Consider the following 22194-nt stretch of genomic DNA (forward strand, 5'->3'; position numbering starts at 1 on the left):
GGTTACAAGAAATGTGAAGGGAGAAAGAGAACACCACGGTTAATGATGACGGACTTGCTCCGCACATAGGCACACCGGAAGCTGGTTTGGAGGGATAAGTAAAAAGGAGCAATCTGGTTGAGAGTTGTCTGATTATTTTAAGATTATATGATACGTACATCTTGACATCCATTATTTGATGTGGGAAAGAGATGAGTGAGCATAAAGCATATTTGTCATGGGCACTTAAAAATGGCAATGCAGTCAACATTATCACCTAAGCTATCAAGTTAAGTTCCTCTTGGCAGCCAAGTGGTGCCCAAGTATACATCAAGGATAGTTTCTGAAGAGGAGCAGCTTCTATGCTGCAGCCACTCGTTCCCCTGAGCACATCAGTTAGTCGTCCGCCTCTCACCTGGTGGAATCCTGAGCAGCAAATGGGAGGCGCTCAGGAAGGAAGAGCTGAAATCAGAGCGTCGCCCAGGACTGCTCTTCTACCTCCGCCTGGGAACTTTGAAAAGCATCACAATCCCAAGATTTGAGGAGGGCTCCAAAGGCCCCTCAGAGGCAAATTCTGGTTAGAGCTGCATTTGTCTAACTTGGAAAAGCAATAGTAGTCATGTGCTTTGGGTCTTGTTTTGACTGGAACTTTTCCATACATTCCAACTGTCCTGTTTATGAGGCACACTCCCTTTCTATAAAAGCCAAAATATTCACCGGTTTCCCACTCTGTTTCTCTAAATAACGTTTTCAGTCTACCACAGCAGAGGTCCAGGGGTCTTCCTATCCTCCTTTCCAACTTTTGGCAGGTATGGGCTTCCTGTCTCCCATGTAAAAAAAAAAGAAAAAGCACACTGTAATTCAGGTCCAAAGTTTAAACACTATAGTTAAGGAGGTTAAAAAATGCTCTAAGATAGCAGGAATGCATTTTCTACACTGTATCTTTGAAAGCTAAAATCACCTTGCAGGCATGTACTTGAATACAGCACCAAATCCTACAGTGTAAAAAATTTAGGTCTAGGTTAAAAAAAGGTACTAATAAATTAAAATCCAAACTGAGTTTCAGTTCACTTAGAATTTGGTTTTTAGGTAATTCTATTTGAAAGTTTTAAACAGTGTTTATACCTTTTGACTCTGCCAAAATAAATACCATAGGCTAAAATTAGGAAAACTAAAACAATAGCAAAGGGTTATTAAGTTATCATTCTGTATTGGCCTTATACCAAGCGCTTTATATGTATTATTTTGTTGAAATTTTATTTTATTTTTTTGAGACAGAGTCTTGCTCTGTTGCCCTAGGTAGGGTGCTGTGATGTCATAGCTCACAGCAACCTCAAAATCCTGGGCTCAAGTGATCCTCTTGCCTCAGCCTCTTGAGTAGCTAGGACTACAGGTGCCCACCAGAAGGACCAGCTATTTTTAGAGATGGGGGTCTCGCTCTTGCTCAGGCTGGTCTCGAACTCTTGACCTCAAGCAATCTACCCGCCTCAGCCTCCCAGAGCACTCATCATTGAAATTTTATAAAAATGTCATGAGGAAAGTACTGCTATACCCACATTAGGGAGAACTAAAGCTTAGAAGGCTTAGTCTTATCCCAAAGTCACACAGTAGGTAAATACAGAGACCAGGTTAAACCAAGTACTGACCACAGAGCCTTTACACATAAACACTGTTGTTCATGGAACAGAGAATAATGTTAAAAGGACAACTATTCCAAAATATGACTAAAACCCCTTTCTAATTAGTATTATTATTAGTCCTTCAGTGATGACTCAAAAATAATTCCCTGGTAGCTCAAGATAATGCTTGAGTACAAGTAAGGATGTCATTACTCTTCGCTTTTTTTTCAGCAGTGCTAAGGTGATTTTTCCCCACTCTGAAGAGGAGGCTGTAAGATTCTCCCCACTAAAATTGTTTTCTATGCTCAAAGTCAAGGACCTCTGAAATACTTGCGTGCTGTTTGCACAATTTGTTTTATTTTCACGCACAGGGGAACTCTGCGTTTTCTCCTGAAAGCCCCAGTCTGAGCACCTCGCTGAGCATGAATCAGATTGGCTGCCCTTTGTTCAGCACAGGGGAGAGCTGCTCCTTTTACAACTGTGTTTCCCCAACCTCTTGCCAGGGGACGGCTCTGAGCTGCACGCTAATCAGGCAGGAGCACACGAAATGGTGTTCACAGTTGCTGTTTCCATTTGTGAATTTCCAGTTCTGCCCTGAAAGCCAAGTCTGGAACAGGGAAGAAGGCAATGTGGTCTTTTCCCAACCACTGCCTATTCTCTGACCTTGGCTTCATAAATCAGCTTCGCTAAGCCTCTGCTTCCTTGCTGATGAGGTAGGGAAAACGCTCCCCCTTGTTCCTTGCTGTGTTCATCCACTGAGCTGTGACCACATTTTAAAAAGTAGAGCACAAGTGAAAATGACATGACTGGCAGAGAACATCTGCTTTATAGCATGCACAATTCTACCAGTTTATGAGACTGTTTTAAGATGTAATTTATAATATGGAAGATTTATTTTAAAAGGTCACCAAAATCCCTGTACACAACAGCTGCCAGTAAGGCAGAATGATTATTCACTGTTTTATATTTTAACACTGTCAGCAAAGAGGCACACGCAACCTTCTGGCAAGATGGAAGGGCGCTGTAAGGAGACTGTAGCCGAAGGTACTTTCACAGGTCTGGATGTCTGTAAAAACCCACCTATTGACATTTTAAATGAATACACTTTATGTAATTGTATCAATAAGGTTTATTAAAAATGAGCACGGTAAATTAATCGAGGAGGATTGTAATTTCTTAGATAAAAAGGACAATCAGTGCACAGTGAAAACATGTATTTCTGGTTAGTGTGGGCGCCTGGAATCCTAGCACTCTGGGAGGCCGAGGCAGGAGGACCCCTTGAGCTCAGAAGTCCAAGATTAGCCTGAGGAAAAGCGAGACTCCCATCTTTACTAAAAATAGAAAATTAGCCTGTAGTCCATGTTACTTGGGAGACGGAGGCAAAATTGCTTGAAATGAGGAATTTGACATTGCTGTGAGCTAGGCTGATGCCCCTGCCCTCTAGTCTGGGGAACAGAGTGAGATGTTGGCAAAAAAAAAAAAAAAAAAAAAGAAAGAAAGAAAACATACATTTCTTATATGCCAATATGTAGAAAAACATGAGACTACATTATACATGTTTTAAGAAAGTGAGTCCGTGCCAGCTTATATAAATACTTGGACTTCCAGATCAGTTAGTGGTTAAAGTCGTCTATTCCTACACAGTATTTGATTTACAGTATTTGATTTGCATTTCTTCTATTCAGATTATTTTCATGCTCTTCCATATGGTTTTAGCTCAGTTGCGAGACAATCAAAACCTTTTCAAATTCAAAACTTATTTTTTATGTTCTATTGAGAATTTCTTGTTTGTTCTCAGCAGTATAAGAAACTCAACAGAGAGGCAGCGATACCAATATAGTACTAAGTATCTTAGTAATTAGTAGTATTAATATCATTAACAATACCAATAAAGTTTGAACTATAAATCAACATTGTACTTTATATTCTATTCCCCATAGTAAATTCTCTTCTATTCTCAATGCCAAAGATGATTTAAATATTTGTATCTTTTCTAAGATTAACTTTATTTCAGGCTTAGGCAAAAGGAAATTCTGAATTATAATCAAAATATTTTAAACTAACTACATCTTATTAGACAGATTGATCATCCATGATAAATTACCTTAAAAATGCTCAAATAATATTTGGTCAGTTTAATTTCATTGGCATTGACTTTGTGTGTGTGTATGTGTGTATTTCACAGCAGAGCTGGTAAATTCAGAAAATTTAATACTAACACTATGTTATGAACTTTAGACTATATTGTCCTATGAGATTCTTGTTTATATTCTCCCTACTTTCCAAAATTGTCTAGCTGCTATTTCCCCTTCATCAAAACTCAGTTTTATCCAGAGTTCATCATTTCATGGGGAAATGTTTACACAGGTCTTCAGCATTTTCCTAGCTCTTGCTGGCTACTTGTATGATTCCCCCCAATTTCATCTCCCAACACTTATCAACCTCTATACTTTCAAAGTTCACAGCTTTGTCTTAATATGCCCTCTCTATCTTTGTTGTCATCAGCAGACACTTTTCTACATTTGACAATGCAATCGTTATGCTGCTCAAGGGGTTTTTGTTTTACCCAAACCACCTCCACACCTCAAAGCTTCCACCATGAGGTGGAAAACAGCTTCCCCATTATAACTCTGTGGGACCAGGAACTGCAGCAGGGAACCCTCTGCAGGGGCCACTGCATTACATCATAGGACCACGAAAGAGTTCTTACATCACAAATTCAAGGGGAGACAGAGGATGGGACAGAGGTGGGCTTCTGATCCAAGAACTCTAAAAATGAGTTGAACTAAACAGAAGTAGGTCTGATACAAATGGGCAGACCCACATTCCATTCCATTCCATTTTATTCTAAGCAAGAGCTTAAACCTTAGTATCTGAAGCTGCCTTATGGGGCAATGCCATGAACCTATTAAGGACTGAGTCCCCTCCAAGCTTCTTTCTCACCTCACCTACCCCCTTTTATTCATCTCTTGTTGACTTTCCACTACATATTTTTCACATTTACTATTCTAATTCTTTCTCCTTAAATTCCTAAGCACTTCTACAAAATCCTCCCACTTAAGATATAACCCTAACTTTATATTACCAAGAATATCTAAGAATATTCCTTTTCATCAACATTGTTTTTATTTTCTTTTCAGAAAGAGTTCTCCTTGCCAAGATCTTTCCTCTACCTGCCTAGTGAATTGTTCACTTGAAGGCAAACAGTAATTTCCTAGTAACAATGAACAATTAGCATTTAGCAATATTTAAATGTCTCCATTAATGGTGAGTAGACACCCTCACTTCTTCCATTCCCTCTTCTTGTTATGTCTTAAGCTATTTTTACATCTCTTTCTAAACTGCACACCTTCATGGCTCTATAAGATAGCAAGACTTTAAACCTCCCCTAACAAACATGACCACTAACTTAGTATCTTCAGTTCCAAACTCTTTCCCAAGTTTTTGTCTTGGCTTTTCAACAATCTGCTGGACACACCACTTAAGATTCAAAAATCTGAAAGTCTCCATAATTATTTTCTCCTTCTGATCTGAAAGCTCTATTTCTGTTAGTTATACTGTTTTCCTGTTTATTTTGATTTGAATCTTTGTGTTTGATCTTGACTGTAGTCATAGTTCCAGCCACCTGCCAGTTCACCAAGAACGTTTGCTTTTACTCACGCATCTCTGGCATCCCTTGTTCCCTCCTTCCAGTCCCCTTGATTGCATCCTAGGTTAGGCCCTCATTGTTTAGAATTTGTTTTATTGTAACAACTTTCTTACAGTCTCTTGCAAATAGCATCTATCACTAGAAATAACTACACACACTATTGCCCAGATTCTTTACTTGAAATTATAATCACATGACTGCCCTTATATTAAATAATCAAATTAAAAAAAACTCTTCGATCCTTGGATGGTTTCCACCATCTGAGTGGTAATGTGTCTTAGTCCATTCAGGGTGCTGTCACGAAATTTGTAAACAACAGAGTTTATTGGTTACAGTTCTGGAGGCTGGGAAGTCCAAGATGAAGCACCAACAGATTTGGCCACTAGTGAGGCCCCCTTCCTCATAGACTGTGGCTCTTCACTGGGTCCTCACATGCTCAAAGGTGCAAGCAAGTTCCTTCAGGCCTTTTTCATAAAGGCAATAATACCATTCATGACAGTTCCACCCTCATGACACAGCCACCTTACAAGGAACCTGCCTTTATTTATTTACTTATTTATTTTTGAGACAGAGTCTCAAGCTGTCATCCGGAGTAGAGTGCTGTGCGTCATAGCTCACAGCAACCTCAAACTCTTGGGTTCAAGGGATTCTTTTCCCTCAGCCTCCTAAGTAGCTGGGACTATAGGCGTCTGCCATAATGCCCAGCTACTTTTCTGTTGCAGTTGTCATTGTTGTTTTAGCTGGCCCAGGTTGGGTTTGAACCTGCCTGCCATGGTGTATATGGCTGGTGCCCTCTCCACTGAACTACAGGCGCCGCCAGGACCCACCATTAATACCATCACATTGAGGACTGGATGCCAACAAACAAATTTTGCAGGAACACAAACATGCATACCATAACATAAAGTTCCAGTAAATTTACCTGTTTTTAATTCTACAGCTCTCTTTCATTCCTCTCCCCCTGCTACATTATGCCATGGTCAATACATGTCCCTTTCTGCCTGCAGAGCCACCCTGCGCATTGCCTCTGTTATAATCCTGCCAGTCCCTCAGTGTCCCATTTAGATACGTGTCTCACTTACGCAACATCTCCACCATCAAAGCCTCCCTTCAGAGGTAGCTGATCTCTCCACCTTTAAATAATTATGAAATTTGCATTATGATCAGTAGAGTTTTTTTTTGTAGATATGTTAGTTATTTGTTTTGTTTACCAGTTTTACATTATGCATGAGTGTGTAATTTATCACACATATGTGTATACATTTAGTAAGAAGCAAATTCCTCCAGGGAGGAGATATTCACATATTAGATAATTTAGAAAGTCTTCTCTAAAGCCCTTCGCTGCCAAAGCATTGTTGGTCTGTACCAACTTCAGGTAGAATCTTCGAATCTTCAGCTGTTAATATATCTCCTCCAGCAATTACCTTAATCATCTAGAGCAGTGGCTCTCAACCTCCTTAATGCCTCAACCCTTTAATACAGTTCCTCATGTTGCAGTGACCCCCAACCATAAAATTATTTTCATAACTGTAATTTTGCTACTATTATGAAGCATAATATAAATATCTGATATGCAGGATGGTCTTAGGTGACCCCTGTGAAAGGGTTGTTTGACCCCCAAAGAGATCACGACCCACAGGTTGAGAACTGCTGATCTAGAGTCAAGATGGCCAAAGACACCCAAAGAAAGGCCATCTTCCTCTTGGCAGCAGATGGGGTACAGCGAACTTCCCACACCAGAACTAGGTTAGGCTTCCTCAGACAGCTTCCCTCCCTTCTATAAACATCAAGAGCAAACCTCAGAGCCTCCATTTCCCCTCCACTACTCATAGTATCATCACCACAATCTACCTTGAGTTCCTAAAGACCAATCTCGTGTATCCCTGTTTGTGTTAGTTCCTACAAGAAGCCCAAGACTCCCAGATTTCTAGTTATCTGCAGAGTATTCTGTCTCACTCATTGCTAACCACCTACCATCTGCTTTGACATTTATAACTCAAACTGTATCACCCATTACCCTGAGTTGGGCAGGCATTTACACAGATTTACTAAGCCCAGGGGATGCTTTGCAATTCTTAGAGAATTTTGACTCCTTGCTCACTGTCATTCTCCGCAACACTTCTCTTGTGTCACTTCTCAAGGTCAGTATATGCACACATCATCTTTGTAATGTTGGATGTATCAGTTTTTTGTTCTGTTCTTCTCCAATAATTTTGTCTTCCACCCTGATTAGCTACTCTCTTCCATAGTTAGAGCTTTAGACTTTGTAATTACCTTTAACGGCAACACCTCTGCAATCCCCATTTCATCCATCACCTCCCGTCTTTCACTCAACCTGCCCCCTGCAGTCCTTTGATCCTCCAACGTATGATGTGTCTGTCATACTGCTTGACAAACTTTCTTCTCTCTATCTTTCCTCTGTCACCCACAAAGCTCACTCTCCCTTTCTCTCATTGCCTTCAGGACTTGGCTCAAACATCACCATTCTTAAAAAGGCTTACCCTATTTCATCCGTCTTCACTCTACTTTTTTTAATATCACTTATCACCTTCAAACCAACTAGATAATTACTTAGAACCATGTTTATTTTTAATTTTGCCTGCTGTCCTCCTAAATATAAGACTCATGAGGACAAGGACTTTTGTCTTTCTTTTTCCTAATGCTACTTTTCATACTTTGAACAATGCTTGACACACAGTTGTTGTTGAAAAAAATACATAATAATTAGTGCTTATTAGATTTGAGTTAAAATTACAAAATTTATTAGATTAGAATGTCAATTCCTTCCCTCCTTTAAAACGATGTATTATTGAGGCAGATACTATCCCGTCAAGATTTCCCACCCTGAGGCCTCCAGATAAATCACCTTCTCTGTGAAGCCTTCAGTAACCACCCTATTTAAAATGCCACCTTCTCATGCAGCTTTCTGGACTGCCCAGCTGGGTTTTTTTTTTCTTTTTCTCTACAGAAGGTGCTAACTTACAACACTATCTAGTGTGTGATAGACTCTACATCTCTATTTTGTCTAATATCTGTCTCCCCCCATTAGAAGGTAATCTCTGTGATAGCAGGTATTATGTCTGTTTTATACCCTACCATATCCCCGCAGCTCAGAGCAATACCAGACATCGTGGAAATGCTCAGTACATACTTGTCGGCTGAGAGGATGAACAAGGGTGTCTTCCTGGCACTGAGCAAAGCATCCTATGCGCTTGCCCTTGTTCTCTTTCTGACTCAACGTGCTTCCTTCTGTGACTTTCAGGTAATCTCCTAACTCTGTCTCTTTCTCTCAGTCAACTCGGGAACTCAGCTCCGGATTCCTCCCCTAAGGAAGATTTGTCTTGCCACACACTCCCCTCACTGGGCATTCTGCACTGCTCCCAGCACACACAGGGCACCACTATTCTCTATAGACTGTTCTCTATAGACCAAGAACTCTGCCTTGTTGATACTGTAGTCTATTCATTCAATAAACCAATACTCACACTTCTGTTCTTCCTATCTTTACACACACATTTAACAGTTTCTACTAATAGCTAAGAATAATGGAAGTAATCATGAGCCACTACGATATAGGATACACAGCCTGGATTGTGCTTTATGTTGATGTATGTTTAAGATTGTCTCCGGAAATACACTCTTCACTCTGCCTAAAAAAGGTGGACTGTGTATATCGTAAAATCTAAGTAAATGGAACCTTCACATAATCAGTTCTCCACATTTTAATTTCTTGATAAAGGACAGGAAACATTAAAACTAAGTATCAATATTTTAAAAAGACTTGGAAGTCAGTGTTGCATGCAGACACAGTTGGCTCGTCTGAATTAGAAGTCTAAAGCCCGACAGCTGAAGCCACTCACCTCTGCCCCACGTCACTGTTTTGTATTGTGTGCTCACACGGTTCCTCAGGGCCAGCTATCTTACTTCCCTCAGCGACCAGTCCAATGCCAATTGCATGGGACAGGTATGCAACCAGAACTTTCTGCTTTATTGATTGAATGGTAACTGTGAGGCTATGCAAATCTGTTCAAATGATAACCGCCACGTTGTCTTCAAATATCAACAAGTTTAAATGGTGTACTTACCGAGACAAGGAAGTACATATGTACCTCTTAAAAAGATTTTCAAAAGTAGGAGTCAGAATATGAATGACCATAGAATTTAATTCATTAAAATACTACTTTTCACATGTATTCTAAGTAACTAGGGTTTAAGCGGAACTGCTTTTCACCTGCTCATGGCTAGGTCTGTTAGTGTCAATAAAGATGCTTGATTAGAAATCAGAAAACGGGCAAAGATTTAGTGAAAAGAGGAAGGACATTCTCATCTGAGCGTAAAGAAAAAATAATTTCAATTGAAGGATTTCTGAAGTAGGGGTAATGATTTTGATGGCGTTCCTCCATCTGTAATTTTTTGTTAATTATTTAATCCCTGTAGTTAAGTCACAGCACTGTGCAGGTTTAGGGATAGGGGGCCTGCCTGTGTGAAGCAAAACCTGACATAAGGCAGAACCTTAGCAAGTGTGCTATAAAAAGGAGCAGGCAGCAGATAACAGAAGGATGTCACCTCAAGGGGAGACAGGAGGGGCAGAGAAAACTTCCTTAAAGCATTTCCCAGGCCCTTTATTGCATGATTGCATCTCCATTGTCTGGCTCCCAAATATATGCTGCCTGTTAAAAATCACACCATATTGTTAGGTTGCTACTGAGAATCAGTTGGATCAACAAAAGAGGATCAACAAAAAGAGGCAAAATAGCAGCAACCTATTTGGAGACACAAAATTGTCCCCCAACATCCAGTACTTCAGGACCGATCTAAAACACCTGAGCCCAAGGTCCCCTGTTTACTGCTAAGTTTCTCCTTGGCCTTCAGGCCTCTTTTGTCTTCCAACACTTAACCCCTTTCAGGGTCAACCCTAAGACTTCTGCTAAGGACTCCCAAGCTCCCTTTTAAAATATACAATCAACTCTTGTTTGGATGAGTTCCTCCCTTACCATGTCTGGGACTATAGAATGTCCCCTCACCTTGTCAGACCCACATTCCAATCCATTGAGTATGCAGAGATAGTCAATTTATCTGCCCCTTCTGGTCTGGATTCCCAACCAATTGATAATCAGTCTCATAAAAACTGTTTTTAGGCATCTGTGTTCTCCTGAGCAGCGTGAGTACCTGTGGCCTTTAATTTTTTGCCTCCTGGCAAAATCTGAAAGCACCCAGATTTCCACCACATTTCACCTTTGCATACCAACAATTTAGGGAAAAAAATGAATGATTAATCTTTTACCAAATATGCCATGAGTATTTAAGTTATTGGTAATGCCTTCCCAGACTCCCTAATAGTCTTCCAGTGTTTATGTGACATATCCTGTGATCTTTTGGACGGAAGAGGTTCCTGTTTATCTGGGCAATATCCAATACCCTGGACTTCTATAACTAAGTCACTTGGACCATTCTGGGCAATCTACTGTACACTATCCTTAAAGATCTGGAAAGGTGAGGTGGCACTGGTAAGTGTAAAGTGTTCGGGAGTGCAAATTCTTCCTGGGAAATTTGTGTCACTAGGCTTGAAAGGTAGGCTTCCAAAAGGCAAGGCAATTCAGTATTTCTTGGGATTTACTGGATATTTAGTTCTTTGCTTGTCAATAAGGACCCCTAATAAAGACTGTCAAATGTGTCAGGTCTGGTAGGTCCTCTGGTAGGTCCAGCCTTACAGAACTTGAAGGCCTAATCCTGGTGCATTCTGGAGCTTGAAGTTAACATAGGGACAGAAGCATCCAGTTTGTCCAAAAGACCAAGAATAACTTTGTTCCACACTTGGGCTTTTTTGTTGAAAAAAAGTAAGTTCAAAACAATTGATAATTATGCAGTATAGGAAAAAACATCACATGCAATATTTGAGAAGTTTCCCTGCGAAGATGCGTCCAGTGATTTCTCTGACATTTCTGCTCTGCCAAGTAGTTCAGTGAGAAGTGCTACTTGTCTTTTTTTTAACTTTGAAATCAACTCATATATGAGTTAGAATTTAATCATAAAGTCCTGATGTCTGACTTTCGTAATGACCATAAGTCAATCTCTGCCCCCTATATATCTATCACCAGATAATCCCACATCAGAGAACAGTGAGCTATGGCGTCAATGCTACGTTGACCTTTAAATAGCCAGTGGTTAGCCCTGGACATGTCTACCAGCACCATCTGCCCCTACCAGGGTGCTCTGGGCCTCATTCTCCAGCTATACTGTGCTGCTTGCAAGGGGCCACAGACATGTTCTCAGGAGCCCCTTCCCATCCCTTCATGTCATTACAGTCCCATCAGATGTCACTGAGCATCCTGTGGCCTTATATTCCTCACAAGGTATCAATCATGCCTAATCCTCTCAGCTAAGTTCTTATACTAATAACATTTAGTCCTCATATTTCTATTAGAAATTCCAGAGGCAATATGAGGTTACTCTGATATTCTACTGACATTGAATTTGTATCTATTGGCCTTCACCTTAATGCTTTTTGTTCTAGCTGGTCACCATTGAAACACTCATCAAAATAAATCATTTTAACCAAAACTCTAGATGCTTAAAACTGTGACTCCCTTCTAGAGTAGGTGATCTTGTGTGTGTGTGGTGTCACCTGCCAGATAAATTATCTTGGAAGATAGGCTCCATCTGTCTTTTCTAAAGGGTTCTCGTCTATAAATTATGATCAAATTATCTTTAATTCACCATAAAAATCCAAACCAAACGCACAAAAAGATGACGGAGAGCTACCTTGGGAGGTATGCAGGGTACTAAGAAAGAGACCAGCCTAACCAGGTCATTGTAATTCTCCTGCCAACAAAACAGGTCTGCTACAATGGCTTCTTTGTTTCCAAATAGAACAGCTAGTTCTACAGCAATTCCGAGCCCATCCCTAAACTTTCTTTCATCCTTTGTTCTACAGTCAATGAATACCTTACATGACCAGGCATATCAAGACTGGCTTCTTAGCCCTTCTCCAGCAGACAATTAGGAAAGACATTCTTTAGTTTGGCATTTGCCAACTTATATCTTCTCAGCGCAGTCCTTGAAGAGTTTTGATTTTTTTTTTCTTTAGTTATTTTGTTTGAGCTCATTATATTCTAAATCTCCTTTACATGGTGGGATTCTCTCATTCCATGAGGATGAAGCATTCAACTTAGCCCCTCTCTTCACTTACCTCCAATAGTTACTAAGGAATTATACCAAATTTATGGCTTCCACAAAAATCAGGGAAAATCCTTGTGGCTCAATTCCAAGGGCAGAACCCTGGAACCACACGTACACGTGGAACCACAGTACTTTCAACTGTGGTTTCATTGACCACTGGAAGATCTTGAAATATCAGTACTTTGTATTCTAAAAGGAAGTTGGGCCCCAAATCAGGAAAACATGAAAACATTCCTGGCCAAACTCCACTGCACATCTCACATACTTAATAAGACATATTTGGTGTAATTCTTCAATGCTGAAATGTTTCCAGTCTTCCAACCTCCTGTCCTCATTACCAGCACTTCCTCCTGCTTCCGAGCTCAGCCTCTCCCATGGACTTTGGCTTGAACTAGCCCTTGACAGCTACTCTGGTTTCTTACTCTGAACTATCTAGGGACTGAGAATTTTTTGGCAATCCTCTAGAATAAACGAACTGCACCAATACTCATCTGGAATGGTAACAGACTCTGTCTTTGATAAATCTAACAGTATTTGTCCATTAAACTACACCAAAACAACAACAAAAACACCTGGCAAAGAGAAAAGTCTTTTCTAAAACCACTGTAACAATGACGATTAGCTCACTGATACGGTCAGCATGAAAGACCACATTTAAAGACCTTATATGCTGTTTCAAAATATAAACTTTCAGGGGGTGGCGCCCGTGTTCAAAGGAGTAGGGTGCCGGCCCATATACCAGAGGTGGTGGGTTCAAACCCGGCCCCGGCCAAAAACTGCAAAAAAAAAAAAACTTTTAATACTTTGGATAACAGCACTCAAAATAAGGGCAACTTTTAAAATCATCTTAAGAATATATATCTGATAATGCCACTATACTTTTGCAATTTTAATTTAATAATCCTATTTCCTAAACTAGTATTAGTTGGAGGCCTTTTTAAATAACTCAGAGGAGACAATTTTAACACATCTGTTCCATACGAGTAGTTTCTTAGCAAGAATTTATCCTAGCACTTCTGTTGAAAGGTAGGACTGTTTTCATTACATTATGAGATCCCAGTGAAAGCCATTTTGACTTCCATTCCATTTATTTTGGTGTGTGAATTATATTAATTTACTTACCACAAAAGTAGAAAGAACGTCACATTAAGATTGATTTTAAATTGAAAAAATACTCCACTTATTTGATGAAGGCAGCGTGGCTATGTTTTCCTCCCTACATATTCATTTACTTATAGATGTTAAATATTGAGTAATGTGACCAAATTAGGTTACTCATGTCAGTAAAATGTTTTTCTTGTAACAGGGGAAAATAAAAAGGAAAACTAAATTACAAATATGGACACAGAGGACTCTCACTATAACACTGTTTGTGAGAGAGAACTCAGTGTGATCTGTAAACATCTTGGAACTTACCAAAAGGGATTAGTTACCAAAATAAAAAATCACCTTACACCAGGTAGTTCCCCTTATGCAATGGACTCTGATGCTTTTATTTGTTGTTCATCCTTCTCCCCGGTAATAGTTAAGATAGTAGACAAGTCTGCCCTGAACTTTTTCAGAGTCAAGAGGACACTTGGCAGCAGGCAGGACAAAACTAAATTTTTAACAGTTACAAACCAGGCTCAGAAACCAGTAGGCAAAATAAATTGCATCTTCCTTCCTTGACAAATGCACATTAATAATGACCTAGAAGGCTAGGGTCTGAGCTTAGCATTTCCAAGTCTTTGGATTTCTGGCAGTGTGTGAAGGAAACATTGCCCCTCCAGGCTGTGATCCGCTTCTCTTCTCTCAAATGTCTACATTTGCTCTGCACCACTAGTAACCTGTCATTCACCTGCATGGACACTCCACCCTGCATTTCCAAACCTGTTTTCTTCTCCAGCATCATGTGCCTTTGCCCACCCTTACCTAGAGTTTAGCACACAGGCTGCAAAGAGCAGAGCTGATCAGCAGAAGTCAGACCCTGAAAATAACTTGGGGCTGTCTCAGCAGAGACTTGTGAAGCTGATCTACAGGGAGTGACACACTGGAAGGGCATGCCCCATGGAGTCTGTGCCTGTAGTCGGGGCCACCGGCAGAGAAGTGCCATAACTGGACCCTCCAAGGCCCAGGGTAGGGATTCCTTTTACTCATAGGAGGCAGTATATGAGATTATAATGGTGACTGGGAATCCTGACTCAAACCACACAGGTCTGAATTTTGTGTCCACTAGTTATTACTCCGTTTCCCTGAAAATAAGACATCCTCCGAAAATAAAGGAAAAGATACAGGAAAGATAAGACGTCCCCTGAAAATAAGACCTAGAGCATCTTTGGGAGCACACCTTAAAATAAGACACTGTATTTTTGGGGAAACAGGGTAGCTAAGAGATCTTGGAAAAATTACTCATTCAATGCCTCTGTAATTGGTTTGCGTACCTATAAAACAGGAATAACAGTATACAATTCAGAGAGATGTGATCCTTAAAGGATATATTTTCCCACTTTATGTCCAGGAGGGTGCCTGGCCTACTGAAAATACTGCACAGAGTTAAACTATTGCCATTCTTTTAATTCCAGAAGTCAGTATAGTATCTGTCCACATAGCTTTAAGGTGCTTTAATAAAGTCTGGATGGATGGTGATTAAATGAGTTACAATACTTGTTTTCTTGTTATTTTTTAAAGTATTTGGTTAAAAATGACTACAAATTCCAGTGTGTGAAATCTATGTTAAAATTAATATCGAGGGATGTGTACATTCAGGGCAACTGAAATCTATGCTCCCAAGTTGAAAAATTAAAAATTTAAAAAACAAAATAAAATAAAATTGGCACTGAGGGGGAAGAATCAGGATTTCTTTTTGTATTTTATTATCAACAATAAAAATAACGGTCACAGAAATTTTGAAAGCAAAATAAACTTTAAAAAATAAGATTAAAGAGTACTAAGTCTCAGCTTTTAATCTTTGCTACAGTTTTGCCTACAAGGCCAAGAGATTGCTTTCTGAAGTGGACTGGAGAAGCAGAAACAAACATCTTTTATGCTGTAACCCACTTTTAAAAGAAAACTTTATTTCTCTAAGTTCAAATTCTGGTGAGGATTAGAGTTGATTAGGGCTTATTTGCTGAGCTGCTCAATTTTGAATTGCTCCCTATTGTTCTTACATCATCCATGGAGTCATTTACTCACATAACTTATCAGGTCAGGACCTACTGTGTGCCAGGCATCGGAGACACCAAAACAATAGGTGCAGCTTTTCCACTCAAGGAGGTCACAGGCCGGGGTGGAGCCGGGGCATCAGCAGGGCAGCATGTGCTCAGGCCTGCGTGTGCTGGGAAGGAGTTGTATGCTGTGCTAAGGAAACTGAAGACAATGGGAAGCTATGGAAGATTCTGAGAGGGAAAATGCAGACAAAGGTCTGACATGAAGGAGGCTTTTTAGGAAGCTATGATAATGAAGCATATTTCAGGCTTTCTTTGCTATGTTCAAATCCCATCTCTTCCACTTACTAGTTAAATGACACTGGGAAAATATTCATCTCCCACATGCTTCAGTCCTCTCGTTTCAAAAACAAGGACTGCATTTCTACTTTTCTTGGTGTTATGATGAAACCCAGGTGAGAAGGTTGGGTGTTTGGTTTTGAATACACTAAGGTTCATTTTGCCTTTAGATAGTCGGTGGAAATGTTGCACAATTTGCTGTACCCACTGGAGATGGGATAAAAGGTCAGGACTATATCTGACCTCAGATTTGGAGTTGAGAGGTATCAATACAGAAATGATGTTTCAGAGCAAAGACTGGATTGGCCACTTGACTCAGTGGGCTCATAACACTGAGAAAAGTAGAAAATATGTGAAAAATATGTGTGGAAAAGAGGAATTCTGAGGACTGAATCTTGGGTCTCTCTTACATTCAAAGGTTGGAAAGTCAGAGGAAGAGAAGTTTAAATTAAGGGAGTATGGTTCCAGGAAGCCAAAGGAAGAAATGTTTCCAAGGAGTGTAAGGTCAACAGTGTCAGCCCACCCACAAATGATACCTTAAGCAGGATGAAGACTAAGAATCAACCACTGGATTTGGCAACAGGAAGTCATCCCAATCTTAACAGGGTGAAACTACGAGGTGACAAAGAAAGCCTGGCATCAGTGGATTCAAACAGAAGGTGAGGAGAATTGGAGACAAGGAGAGTTACGGAAAATTCTTTCAAAGACTTTTATAGCAAAAGGGCAGCTAAAAACGGAAGATGAGAGATATTGTAGCCTATATGGATACTGCTATAGAACAGATGATCTAGTAAAGAAGAGGAAAGCTGACGACACAAGGAGGGGTGGATTCTTAAAACTGAAACTTTCAACGTATACCTGCTGTGATTCCATCGGGATAAAGCAATTCATTGGAAAGTGTATTTGTGTTATTTTTTCTTGTTTACATACCTTCTATCAAAAACTGTTCCATTTGCATACTTTTTAATGAAAACTATTTTCAATGGCACCATCGTAGAACCATTGAAAGTAAATAGTTGAAACAGTGTCCTTGTCTTTCCTTCTCGCTTCTCTGTCATCCCTCCCTTTCTTGTGGCACCCATCCCTGCTGTAACAACCCACACTTTCAGATTAACAGTGTGTTTCTCCTCCAGTAGTAATTTTGATTTGCTGAAATATTTTTAAGTATGATGATCTGAGAGATTTGCTTCCAAATGTTTACTTGAGGGAACTGGGTGGGGGTGGGAGAAGAGTAAGAGGTTGCTAGTTTTGAGCTGACGGTTAAAGAAGCTGGGTGATGGGTATACGGCAGCTCCTTATTCCATTCTCACTTCTTCTGTTACACGTTTGAAAATGCTTATAACACAATATTAAAAATTAACAAAAAGATAGAGTAAACTGCACGTTTAACTCAAAGGAATCAATTAGGTGGTGAAATCTCAGATAATTTCTTAACAGGAGAAGCAGGTATTTGGGGGTATGAGAATCTTTCCAGCATTTTTCAAATCATATCAGCCACTCTGCTTTCACACACAGGGCAAGAATCCATGACTTCTTGACTGAACACTAAGTGTCTCAGCCGCATTAACATAGAGTTAATTTGCATGCTTATTACGAAAATACATTGGGAGACTGGCCTGTGACATAGCATTTTTTAAATCATGCCTTGGTTCTCTTACATAGGCAATTACTTTAGGTAAGTATAAAAAAATTCTGAGAACATTTGTGCTATGAAGTATGTTTTATAGGAAAACAATGCTAATTCAGTTGGTTGTTATTGAAAAGAAATAGCTGAGAGCTGAATACATATTAATAGAAGGTGTCATTTCATTGCAATAATAACACTTTTTAAAAGAAATTGAGATTTCTGAAATGTGTCACACATATTGCTATATAAAAATTTATATAACAAAAGTTCTTTTAAAATATGCAAATGTGGAAACAGCAGTGTGGCTAGACCTATAAATTCTAATTCAAGAATTTAATCCAAAGTTAGGTTGTTCTTATACAACTCATGTTATGGTCTCTTTTGAATTGCTTTATTGCCCTCAACATTTTCTTGGTGTGAACTACTGTGAGAGGGAACAAGATTTCCTTTGTAACTGATACCTAAATTTCTATTCTGCTTTAAGCATCTAATTTGCACTGTAAAGACATATAATTTGAGACTTGTAGCTATATCACAAAAGTAAAACAGTTTACGCTGTTCTCTAATTTTCTGAGTTGTATTGACTATAATTTAAATTTTTTGCATGTTTTTAACTGCCATGCAAATCAGTATACATTGAAAACCTTTGTATATTGACAAAGACTGGGAAAAGGATGCCTTGTTCTGACTTCAGATAAACATTCGCTTTTCAGGTCTGCAGGTGCAAAGGGGCCCATTCATAATATTTGCTTCAAAACAGTTACAGTCTCTGGATGGAAATACAAAATGCTATTTCACAAGAACTTGACTAATCTCTACAGGCATGATGAATATTTAAAAATAATACTATTATTAGTAAATTCTAGAGGCAAGTAGGACTTTTTCCTATGCCTATGCATTGAGAAAAAATACTCTGTTAACAGACACAAATTGTGATCATTTTACTAATGTGTGTGTTTACTAAATATAGAAAAACACTTTATTACTTAATGAAACAATATGGAATTAGGCTCAGCGGAAAAAATGCAAGTTCCATTTAAGAGACAACTGGTAATGAATGTTACTTTTTCCTTTCCCTTAAGTTTCACTTATTTTGAAATTAAAATATAAGCCAAAAAATAACCACAAGTTTACACTAATTGTCCCCATTTCACATAACTGAATAAATCTTCCTGAAACAAATACTAGACAACTATATATGCAACAATTAAGTGAAGTTCACTGGATGTTTCCATTCTAAACCTTATGTTTATGACTTAACTGTTTTAATTAGCTTCAGGCAGAAACTTGGCACATCAATCCAAAGCGTAGGAGTAAATTTTAGTCTACAAAACAATTACAGCTATTAATTAAGCTCTCCTTGCGCCTGAGAGGTCGGAGAAAGGAGGCAATAGAATATAAAGACTTGGTGACCAAGCAGAGAAAAAGTGAAATTAAAAAAAAAAAGTAGGCGCGGTGCCTGTGGCTCAAGGAGTAGGGCTCCATATACAGGAGGTGGGGTGTTCAAACCCAGCCCGGGCCAAAAAAAAAGTATGGCAATAGTCGTTGCATTGGCAAAAGTAAATGTTTGGCCTATATTGGGTATCTGTAAGAATTCACTCTATGCTGATGATTAGTACTACTACTTAGCTTTATGGTTTGGTAGCGATCCAATGCTACCACCTTATATTTGATTTTGATTACAAAAACCAGAAGTCCTAAAACATTCTCTCATGCATTATTTAACTTGAAATTTTCATTGGACTTAGAGAAGGCAGGAATTATTATCCTCATTTTATAGAGGAACACAATAAAATTTATAAAGAGGTAACCTCTCCACCTCAAGGTAACTCCTAAGTAAGTGGCTAGCTTGGACTGAAAGCTGTCAGTCCTGCCCAGGGCGCTCTCTGCTTCTCAGTCTCAGAGACTGATCTCCCCAGGGATCAATTAGCTAGGAAAGCTTTTTATTTATTTATTTATTTTTAACAAAGATGAAAGTACAGCGACTTTCTGCACGGATATTGGGTTTAATTCATTCAGATTCAGCATTAGGATAGAAGAAATTCGCATGTTGCTGTCTTTTTTCTTTTCTGGACTCAAAAATAGAAGACTCACTCCTCTTATAACCAGATTATCCACAATCTTGAGTCAAATGCAAGGGAGAGGTGAGTAGATCCAAATGCTAGAAAAATGGGGAGCACATTCTGCACAGATGACGCCTCAAGAATGGACCAAAACTCCTAAATGGCTTATGTAAAGACAACTCCCGTCTTCCAAACTTTCATTCTATTATTGCTTTCCTCACATCCAGGAGCAACACCAGAGTCTCTTGGAATAATTAGTTATCTGCCATCACTCCCGAGCAGAAATGCTTGACACCTGGCCTCCCAAAGGAGCTTTGAGATGAAAATGCGGCCACATAGCCTCCCTTTGGAAGTTCTCAGGGCTGACGGGCGGGCAACGCAGCGTTAAAACTTACCTGGCCCGGATGGTCTGGAGGGGCAGGTCTTCGCTACAGCCCAAGACCTTTGGGGAAGAGAAGAAAACAAAACAAGACAAAACAAAACAACTTACCACCTTGGCCCAGTCCAAGAACAAGTGAAAACACCCAGGCCGCCCGGAGGAACGAGGCAGAACCTCGCCAGCAGTTTTGCAGGCAGACCAGCGCAGAGGTAAAAAAAGACAGGGCCGAGCCGCACATAATGCAAAGCAGCCCGCCCCACGCCCGCCGCCTGGCTGCTTTCCGGACGGAGGACGCGCGCTTGCGCCTCCTGGGCGCACCTCGGGGCCTGCGGGTCGAGTGTCGCTAGGACGTCTCCCACAGGCCCGGCAGACGGACCCCGCGGCTCCGAGCGAGCGGTGCAGGTACGCGGGCCCGGGCGCCGCTTGACATCGCCGGGGCCCCGCGGCCCTCCCGGCTCGGCACGGCAGGTCCCGCGGTCTCCGGGAGAAACACCTCCTTCGACAGCCGAGGGCTCGGGGCGGCGACGGCAGCGAAGGCTCCGCTGCCTGCTCCGGGACAAAGAAAAGAGCTTTTGTTTCTCTGAGGCCGGTGGGGCTTCTGCTGCATAAATCAGCTTTAGCGAGGAGCCAAACACAATCAAACCCAAACAAAGCCCGAAGCTGGGGTGGGGGGAAACCACCCTAATGTACATTCACTGGGTGATGCTGCATCTGTGGGAGGGGACGCCGGCGAGGCAGAAGGGGAAAAAAAGTCGATGGCGCATCGATGGGCGCGAGCGTCGTCCACAGGTGGGCTGAGAGGCCAACTCCACTTAGTTGCACTTTTGCAGACTCGTCAGCGGAGCAGCGGGCAGCTACAAGGCGGCAGCGTCTTGGCTGGCGAGGGAGGAAGCTCGGGGTGCCAGAAGCAGGGGGAGGCGGCTCAGGGGGCGCCCTAGAAGCAGCCGGCGGCACCCGCAGGCATCCAGCGAGACATCGCCGCTCCGTGCCCGGCGTGGAGTGGAGCTCTCGGTCGGAGCGCGGGAGGGGAGAGCCGGCGCGGGAGCGGTGCGGGAGCCGGGCCTGGCGGGGCGAGGGCTTCCTACCCTTGTCCTTTTGGCCCCAGTGAGCGGCTCCGGAGTCCTGCCACCCAGAGCCCAGGCAGCTGGCGCGCTCTGGGGTGCACCCGGCGAGGATGCGACAGAGGCGAGCCGGCGATGGGCGGGGGAGAGGTGGTCCTGCCCCGGCCCCCCTGGGGGGCTCGGGACCTGCGGGTAGCTGGGCTCACACCCGGCCTCTAGTTGCTAGGAGACCGCCCCACGCTCCAGAGCGCCTCGCCCCGAGCCCCGCAGGCGCGGCGGCGGCCTCGGCCGCAGCAGCAGCACCAACAGCTCCGAGCAGCGTGGGCGGGACATTGGTGAGGCATGAAGTCACCGCGGCCCACACTCGCTCTTTGTTTTGCTCACTCTAGCTCTTTTTTCCCCCTTGGCTCTGCTGGTTGCCATTCCCATCGTTCAAAAGAACTGATGCGTAGCCGCGCAACAGGAATGGCACGCCGCGTTCCCTTTCCCCTCCTCCCCCGAACCCTTGTACCCCAGTGCTCGCCTAGCTGGTGTGGTGGGAGACTCGCTCAGAGCAGGCGGCAGCTGCGAGCAAACCCCGATCTTTCACCCCGGCGCTGCGCGCTTTGTTCGGAGATACTCACTGCCACGCAGCTGCTGCATACAAAGTGGAGTCCAGGGACCTCTCCCCGCCCCCAACACTCTTGGCTCCGGGGGAACGCGCTGCCCACTTTGCTTCCAGACTTAAGGAGCTCTCCTCGGGCTCGTCGCAGGGCTGTCTGGGGTCTTCCCAGCCCTTGGAAAATCGAACCACTCTGTAGGGGCTATTCCCGGAGTTACCGGCCCAGATTTCTCTCTGCTCCTCCAGTCGGAGCCTCAGTCCTTGGCTGGACAGCCCTGCTTTTTCCCTGGGTCTGATGGTGGCTGTGAGCGTTTGCTTGTTACTGTGACTCTTTTGACCTTAAACGTCACCTTTTTAGTAAACGGAACAAAGAAGTTACAGATGGCAACAAAGCGAGGAGAGACAGCTCGGGAGAGGAGGTGGGAGGTCAGTTAGTTCTGCCTGCTAGCAGCTCAGAAATTTAGATGCAAGCGGGGAGGGGTGTTGGCTGGTCCAGTGTCGGGGAAGCTGCTCGCTTCCTCACCTCCTCGGGTCCTGTCACTACCACGCTGAACC

At 41.8% G+C, this 22194-nt stretch overlaps 1 protein-coding gene across 2 annotated transcripts in view; it reads right to left on the reverse strand.

Annotated features, from left to right (window-relative positions):
* The window catches only part of ITGB8 (integrin subunit beta 8), an 85010-nt gene extending 63046 nt beyond the window's left edge, over positions 1–21964 (reverse strand). The window contains exons 1-2 of one of the 2 annotated variants that reach the window (XM_053553606.1): positions 21662–21964; positions 19994–20040 (exon numbers count right to left, since the gene is read on the reverse strand). Coding sequence is in view for 1 of the 2 variants with exons in the window: in XM_053553604.1 (XP_053409579.1) it covers positions 20089–20215 (127 nt within the window). In the remaining variant the exon portion in view is untranslated. Of the gene's footprint in view, positions 1–19993; positions 20041–20088; positions 20420–21661 lie in introns of those variants that run through there. The other variant, XM_053553604.1, reaches the window with a different exon arrangement.
* Between the last annotated feature and the right edge of the window lie 230 nt (positions 21965–22194).

Source organism: Nycticebus coucang, chromosome 11 (assembly GCF_027406575.1).
Source record: "Nycticebus coucang isolate mNycCou1 chromosome 11, mNycCou1.pri, whole genome shotgun sequence".
Lineage (NCBI taxonomy): Eukaryota > Metazoa > Chordata > Mammalia > Primates > Lorisidae > Nycticebus > Nycticebus coucang.